This window comes from Carettochelys insculpta, chromosome 1, assembly GCF_033958435.1.
Source record: "Carettochelys insculpta isolate YL-2023 chromosome 1, ASM3395843v1, whole genome shotgun sequence".
In the NCBI taxonomy this organism is placed as follows: domain Eukaryota; kingdom Metazoa; phylum Chordata; order Testudines; family Carettochelyidae; genus Carettochelys; species Carettochelys insculpta.
Window position 1 is genome coordinate 147,222,469 of NC_134137.1, and position 8,756 is coordinate 147,231,224.

General features: G+C 43.5%; 1 protein-coding gene across 1 annotated transcript; it reads left to right on the forward strand.

The window, feature by feature from the left end:
• The first annotated feature begins 3,489 nt into the window (after positions 1-3,489).
• LOC142006848 (toll-like receptor 8) lies at positions 3,490-6,564 on the forward strand. The gene has a single exon (XM_074983346.1). The coding sequence runs from the start codon at positions 3,490-3,492 to the stop codon at positions 6,562-6,564; it is 3,075 nt and encodes a 1,024-aa protein (XP_074839447.1).
• Positions 6,565-8,756: the final 2,192 nt, after the last annotated feature.

The window sequence follows — 8,756 nt, forward strand, 5'->3', positions numbered from 1 at the left end:
CTCTGAGCTAGGGCCCGGGTGCACTGGGAGCACACGTGTGCTGCCCTGACGTAGAGTTGGCCTTGACCTGAGCTAATTTTCCCAGCACTTGCCTAAAGCAAGGCTGGGATTTTGAGCTGTCACCTCTCACCCACCTGAGGCAAGGTGGGAATCCCAGAACTACTGACTTGGGGGTTGTGGTACCCATGGCAGTGGGGCAGAGCAGCTGCACACTGACCCGTAGTGGGAGGAACCTCTCCAGGAAGCCAACCTGGCTACACATACTCTTTTCTCTTTCGTAAGTTCCAGATAACTAATGCCATTTTCTATCCATAGTTAACTGCTACCTTGATTGTGCTTTAAAGAATATCCCAAGTATGGCAGCTATTTTATTTTAGCAAATTACATAACAGTTTCACAGGAGAGGGATGAGGAATAACTTCTAGTAAAGCTATTGTAGGCAGAAAGTTATTACCAAAATGGAATTTAGCTAGGACACAAGAAAATACCCCTAATCTTGTAAAATAATGTATGTAATGTTTAATAGACCATACATGGTCTGAGCTTTTATTTGTCCCTGTCATCAGTCGGACATGTAGTTTTTAGTTCCCAATTCTTCATTCTATTTAACCTTGGTCTTCCTCTTTACTTCCCAGTCACTTCCTGTTTTGTGAGGGGCTTGTGCAAGAGAAAATCATGTGAGTCAACATTAATGCTGAAATATTCTCTCTAATCATCATGCTGCTTTTCTAGACTTTTTTCAGATGTAGAAGTATTTCATGTGAGCCACTCAAGACATGTTAGCTACGTTGCTTAAAAGGACGTCCTGAGAGCAGATTCAGTGCAAGTCTACACTTCCTTAGAACCATCCAATTAACTGCTAGTGTTGATTCTTCATTTCTGCAAGTAAGTGATCACACCCTTCTGCTAAAAATCTCACCGTGTAGTAACATTTCTTTAACATAAATGTATTTGGCTATTAGTTGCTTTCTCTCAGTGTGCATGTGTGTGATGGAGTGCGATTTAGCCATATTTATACAGGAGTATCACGTATTGTGCCAAACTTGTTATTTCTCAGTATATGCTCTCATGAAGTTTTAAATGTGTATGATGTGTTGCATAGTATCTCGCCATTCTTAGCAATGCTCAATTTGACAATCACAATATTTCCTAATCTCCTGTTCTCTCTGCGTGTATGCGTGTGTGTGTATGTGTGTGTGTGTATACACTCGCATACACCCCTACTGAACCAGAAATCAGGGGAAATTTTGATACCAATTGAGGATTGTACATACAGTGGCATGGTACTAGAGGCCTCATGCAAAGGCAGATTCTTCTAGACAGGGGAATTAAATTCAAATTCTGCTCAGGGAATTTCCTTCAAATTCTATTTGGTTTCCTGAAAACGGGCAAGGGTTTACTTTCCAGATTGGTTACTGTCAGAGGGAAGCAGACAGAAATGCTGCACTCTCCGCTTGAAGGACTTTCAGAAATGTGTGGCTAAAGCTAGGCTGCTAAATAAGTGACCTGATTTTCAACAGTGCTGAGCATCCAGTGCCTCTCACTGAAGTTAACAGCAGGTGCTAAAGGATTAATGCTTTTGAAAATCAAGACCTTGTTTATGGGTATAAACATGAATTTGAGACTAAGCCCTGAGTTTGGAGATCGTTGCCGTGAGCCCCTGTACTTGCTTCTGCTCCCAGCTCCTTGTCAGCACAGCTCTCATGGGTGTTACTAACAATTAATTAAAAACTCAGTAAAAATGAGTTTAAAAAAATCTCAAGATTTGACCACTGTTCCCTGTAAGCTGTGTACTTGTACGGCCACTCAGGGGAGATTCAAATGCGGCCCAGCTAATTAGCAGAGCACCTGCAGTTAGTGTTTGTTTCTACTGGTGGTGTACATTCGCACAAGCCTTGATAGGCATGAACATTTATTCCACATATGAAAGGAAAAGATTAGAGGGAACATTGGAGTTGGCTCTGTATGTGTGTGACAGGGTTCTGTGTGGTATGATTTTTTTAGTATTATTTGTCTTGTTAAAAGAGTGTTCAGACCCTCAGCCATTGCTGAGGAAGCATTTCATCTCCCTCCTCATTAAGCAATGGACCTACTTTCCTCCAAGCCTTTCCAAGACAGAGGAAAGCAGTTACTAAGCAAAGACAAAGGGGTCATCCCAGAGCACTGCCTCAGCCAGGAGCTCTCAGTACTATGTGGAGACAACAAGGACTACTGTGATCCATATAAATAGAAGAAATTCAGGTAGAGGCAGGGAAGTGATTTGGCTTCTATATACAGCATTGGTGAGATTTCTACTAGATCACACATCTAGTTGTGGTGTTGGCCCTTCAAGAAGGATGAAGAAATATTAGAATTCAGTGGAGGCCACAGAAATAATCCAAGGGTTGGAAAATGAGGCTTAAAGAGCTCAAGTTTCTCCATGTATTGAGTGGAAGGTTGAGAGGAGGCATGATCACCGTATCTAGGCTCTTATACAGGGAAAAGATATCTGATAGTATTAGACTTTTCAATCTTCAGACAGTATCCAATGGCTGGAAGAAGAATTTGGACAAATACAGCCTTGAAAGAAGAGGCGATAGCCTGCCTGTGAGGTTGATTAAACATTGGCAGAGTGTATCGGGGAGGTGATAAACAAGCCATCACTTGGAAGAATTTGTTTTCCCAGCTGCACAATTACAACTGCAATGTATCACTTGCTTTTGAAGTGTAAGGAATGTGCCAGCGGGAGCTAAATACTGCTGAAGGATTTGGGGACTGTGTCCTTTAGAAATCATTTGCATGAAAATGCAAAGGTGTGCATATGTAATACTTGTAAACAAAGCATGATGGGAGCAGGTGAAGCAATGAACTTTTGACTGTTGTAAACAACGGCTTTGTCTACGCTTGGAAAAAACTTCAAAATGGCCATGCTAATGGCCATTCAGAGAATACTAATGGGGCAATGAAATGAATATTCAGCATCTCATTAGCATGCCACTGACCACAGCACTTTCAAAGTGCTGTGTTTCGCTCGCGAGCAGCTCATCTACATGGGGGTCCTTTTCAAAAAGACCCTGCAAACATCGAAACATCAGCTGGTAGGAATAAGGGGATTTCAATGTTTGCAGGGTCCTTTCGAAAAGGATCCCAATGTAGATGAGCCACGCGTGAGTGAAATGCAGCACTTTCGAAGTGCCGAAGCCGGTGGCATGCCAATGAGGCGCTGAATATTCATTTCAGTGCCTCATTAGGATTCTTCGATTTGGCCATTAGCATGGCCATTTCAAAGTTTTTTCTAAGTGTAGACAGGTCCGTTATGTTACTGGTCAATATTTATAATAATCCTAAATTACCAGTACACTATACCTGTAGTATGTTTTGCTTTTAATACTGTGATTTGGACATACATTTTAAATATTAAGTTTGTAAAGTGAAACATATGTATACGAACAGTATTTGTCATCAGTAAGATGCAGACCATTAATCTGCTTTCTTTTTAATTAGGGAAACATGGATACCACAACCCACAACCTGTTCTTCTTTCTCCTCCTTATTCAGACTGAGTTTGGTCTCCCGACTCACCATCAATGGGTTTCTAAGGATCTACCTTGTAAAATAAAAGCAAAACAGAATAGCTCCTCAATTCTCCTTGACTGCAGTAAACAAAAGTTGAGAGCAGTTCCTCAGGAAATATATGCAAATGTTACTGGCTTGATATTGTCTTTCAACTGGATTGAGGAGATATCCAAAAAGGATTTTAACAACTTTAAGGAACTTAAATTTTTAAAATTAAACTGGAATTGGCATGTTAAGCCAAAAGAATCTAATTTTGATTTCTCTCCAAAACCTTTACAAATAGTAGATGCAACTTTTTCAAACTTAAGACACTTAAAGGAATTATATCTTAATGGCAATCAGCTAACCAAAGTGCCAGCAGGGATTTCGCCTAGCATAACTTCACTAAGCCTACAGTCCAATAAAATTGTTACTATTGGGAAGAATACCTTCCAAGGACTCACAAGACTGAAGGAACTCTATATGGATGAGAACTGTTACTTTGCTAGTGCCTGTGAAAAACCTTTCAGCGTGCAAGATGGGGCTTTTTCAGCCCTTACCGGTTTGACTGTTTTATCACTTTCCTACAATAACTTGACCTGGGTGCCAACCAAACTTCCGGTGTCACTACAAGAATTTTATTTGAGTCATAACAAGATAAAGAATATTGGTCAAGATGATTTTAAGAAACTAGTTCATCTAAAAGTTCTTGATTTAAGTGGCAACTGTCCAAAATGCTTCCATACCCCTTTTCCATGTGAACCCTGCACTGGAACCTCTGCCATTCAAATACATCCTCTAGCTTTCCAGAACCTTAAAAAATTAAAGACTTTGGTTCTATCCAGCTTGTCACTCACAAGTGTCCCTGCCATTTGGTTTCAGAACATGCCAGAGCTGGAGGTGCTGCACCTTGCATCTAACTTCTTACAGAATGAAATAGCTACAGGAGAATTCTTACAGAATTTGTCTTCCTTAGAGGAACTTGACCTATCTTTCAACTACCAAAAACAAACATATACAAGGTACCTAACTCTGGCACCAAACTTCTCTTCTCTAGTATCTCTAAAACGATTATATATTAAAGGTTATGTCTTCAAAGAACTAGATAAACTGCACTTGGAACCTCTGTTTCCTCTTAGAAAACTAAATATCCTTGACCTTGGGCTAAATTTTATTAAAAGAGTTGATATGTCTGTCTTCCGGAATTTTACCAACCTCACAGAAATATACTTGAAAGAAAACAAAATATTCCCACAAACAGAAAAGAGTGGTTTTTTAAAACCATATGAGAAAAGGGACAACCATCCTGCTATATATTCTGATAATAAAAAGCAATCACATTACTTCCTTAAACAGCTTTGTACCTCATATGGGAAAGCCTTGGATCTGAGTTCAAACAATATCTTCTTCATTAACCCAAATCAGTTTGAGGGCCTTGGAGATATAGCTTGTTTGAATTTGTCATCAAATGCCCTTGGCCAGGCTTTTAATGGCACTGAATTAGTCCATTTGATCAATCTCAAATATTTAGATCTCTCATTTAATAAACTGGACTTCACCAGTTACTCTGCATTTAAAGAACTACCTAGCCTAGAGGTGCTGGATCTTAGCTACAACAAACACTATTTTCTAGTGACAGGTTTTGCACATCAACTACTATTTATTGAAAACCTTCCGAAGTTAAAAATTTTAAACTTAAGCTGGAATGATATTTCCGCACTAACAAAATTTGAACTAAGGAGTGACTCCCTTCAAAAGCTGGACTTCAAAGGAAACTGTCTTGATCTCTTATGGAAAAATGGAGAAACGAATTACATACAGTTGTTTAAGCACCTGAAAAAGCTGACACATCTTGACATCTCGTGCAACGGACTTCGAAATATCCCCTCTAAGGTTTTCCAAAATCTGCCTCAGAGCTTAACTGAATTGTATGTAAACAACAACAAACTACATGTCATCAGCTGGGAAAATCTCAGCTACTTTAAGTCTCTGAAGTTGCTTGACTTAAACGAGAACAAACTGAAGGCTGTTGATATCCAGTACAACTATACACAGTCCCTCCAAACTCTGCTGCTACGGAAGAACAAGATTTCCAGCATTGCCTTTACATTGCTGGAGAGAAACAGCAGCCTCCTGTACCTGGATTTGAGTTACAACCAATTGGAAGTCTTAAATCAGCCAACTTTCTTATCAGGCATTATGCAACACTTGAAGGTCTTAAAATTAAAAGGGAATCCATTTGACTGCACCTGCAAAAACAGCAACTTCATAAGGTGGATTCAGAAAGCCAAAACCCCAATCTCACACGTAGCAAGAAATATTATTTGCATGAACCCAGAGGACCAAAGACAACATAGCATTATCTTGGTTGACATGCATGCTTGCGTTCTGGATAATATTGCAGCAACATTATTTTGTCTCTCTTACTTCACAATTATAAGCATTATGATGACAGCAGTTACCAAACATTTATTTTACTGGGATGTCTGGTATGCTTATCATTCTTGTATGGCAAAATTAAAAGGCTACAAGTCTACAGCCCCAGACAAAGCTCTCTATGATGCTTACATAGCCTATGACACTCAGGATACATCAGTTACTGATTGGGTTGTAAATGAGCTACAGCTTCATTTAGAGGAAAATGGCAACAAACGAATTCTGCTTTGTTTGGAGGAAAGGGACTGGGAGCTGGGAAGGGCTGTTATTGACAACCTTGCACAGAGCATCCATCAGAGCAGAAAGACAATATTTGTTCTAACCAAAAGGTATGTAAACACCTGGAACTTCAAAACTGCTTTTTACATAGCTCTGCAGAGGCTAATGGATGAGAATATAGACGTGATTGTGTTTATTCTGCTGGAGCCTGTGCTGCAACATTCCCAGTACCTCAGGCTGAAGAGAAGGCTCTGCAGGAGCTCTGTTCTTGAGTGGCCTAAGAATCCACACGCTGAAGGCTTTTTCTGGCAAAGACTAAAAAGCGTCGTGCTAACTGGTAACAGCATGCGAGACGATGGGGTGTACAGCATTTAAAGAGGGGTTGTAACACCCGTCTTCAGTTCTCAAAAAGTAACTAGTGATGTTCTGTGCCTCATTATTTGGGTGACAAATTTTAAACGTTGCAAAAGAGTTCTAGTTTTCAGGGACAGGCGCTTTCAGCCTCTTCTGGAAATCAGACTGCTCTGCCGTGCCCCTAGCTGGACAACCAACCTCACAGGTCATTTTGAAACCTTTGTCTGGTGTTCTTAAAGTTTCATGGGCTGGATAGGTTCTGAGGTTGACAAGCATCTGGTTTTCAACTGAAAACCTCATCGCAAAGGAACCAGGGTGGCTCTGGTCAGCGGTGTTTGCCGTAGGTGACGAGTAATATGTGCGTGTGGAGCCCCAGCGCCAGAAATATTCCTGGCCTGGGGCTGGGCTCCATGAAAACTCACTTCCTGCCACCCCTGTCCCCAGTGACCCCGGCCCACCCGCTGCTCTGTGTGCTTCCCTGCATGTCCTCCAGCCCCACCTGCAAACCTGGGATGATTTAAAATGCCCTGGGGGGCCCAGCTGGGGTTAGAGTGGCTCCTGGCTGCTCATGTACCTCAGCTGCCAGCATGTGTCCCTGCAGCTGGGGAGGGAAAGGCAGTGGAGTCTTCAGGCACTGCTCTCACCATCATGGAGAAGCAGAGTGCGGCGGGCAGGGAGAGGGCAGCAGGGTGGAACAGGCTGCTGGACTGCTCCAGCTCCTGCCAATGCGGTGAGTGTGGAAGGAGGGACAACCCTGCTGCCACCCTGTGCCAGGGCCCCCATAACTCCGCCCCAGCTCATATTGCTCAGGGGAGGGGCCTTCAGCAAAGGAAGTGGTGAGGCATGGACAGGATTAGTGGAAGGGGTGTAGTGGGGCCGGGGCGGGTCCAGTGGCAGGGGTGTTGCCCTGGGCCCCACGCCTGGGGAACTGGAGAGTTGCCCCAAGCCCCACACTCCCAATAGGGATGGCATTTTCCCACCCCTTCCCACCCAAGCTCCCTTTCAGGGCCTTAGGCAGGTGGGGGCAGGCATATGAGTTGGGGAGGGGTGCGAGTGTTGGGCATTCTGGGCACCAACATTTTTGAAAACTGCCGCCCCTGCTGTCGGTGGCACAGCAGAGACCTGGGGCTCAGGCAAGCTCCCTACCTGCCTGGCTCTGCACAGCTCCTGGAAGGGGCTGCTATGTCCCTGGTGGCTTTAGACCAGGGATTCCCAATCTATGAGTCGGGACCCAAACATGGGTTGCGATTAGATTTATTAAGGGTGGCTAACAGCTTGGAGCTCCATGTGGCTGTTACAGAAGCCATTTGCAGTTCCTTAATGCTGCCACATCCAGCAGCTCTCTCTATCCACAGAGAAGCAATTACACATTACAAAGACAGCCTCTCCACCTTTGATATTTGTAGATATCCCAGGCAGCCAGTTAATAGACTCTTGCAGTGAGTAATTTTCACTCCCACCCTTCCTCCCTTCCCCCAGCCTCTGTTCTATGTAGCTGATTTGTCAGCTTTCATTTTTTGTTTGTATCTCCCCCAGTTCCTGAGTGTGACCCCCCCAGCCCCTTGAGTGTAGCTCCCCAGCCCTCCAATCCCCCAGCCCCTGCGTATGACCCCCCTCAGCCCCTGAGTGTGACTCTCCCCCCAGCCCCTTCAGCTGCTGTGTGTGGGGTTTAAGCAAGGGGAGTGGTGGGGAGTGGTTCAGAGATGAGGGTCTTTCCCCCACCACAATACAGATCAACTAGAATATTAATATTTAACTATAATAAATGTAGTGTTCTTATTTTATTATTATTGATGTATTTTCCCTATTTCTATTAAATAACCACTATGAATATATAAACATGAGGGGCGCAATTTATAGTCTTGCCTCAGGCACAAAATCAGCTAACTGTGGCTCTGCTCTCCACCCCCAACCCCTGTTTCTGAAGTGTCTTGGGTCACCAAGTCTTCCTGAATTGTGAAAATGGGTCCTTCTCTGGAAAAGGTTGAGAACCGCTGCCTTAGACTCAGGAGACTCTGAGTGTCACCTCTGCCACAAATGTCCACTCACTGTTCCCTTTGCCTGGGAATCATGTCCAATGTGCACCCCAACTCCCTGCCCCAGCCTGGAGTCTCCTCTTGCACCTAAGCTCCCTCCTGGAGCCAGCGCCCCTCACTGCCCCATACCCAACCCCTTACCTCATCTCAGAGCCCCTTCCTTTGCCCCAAACACCC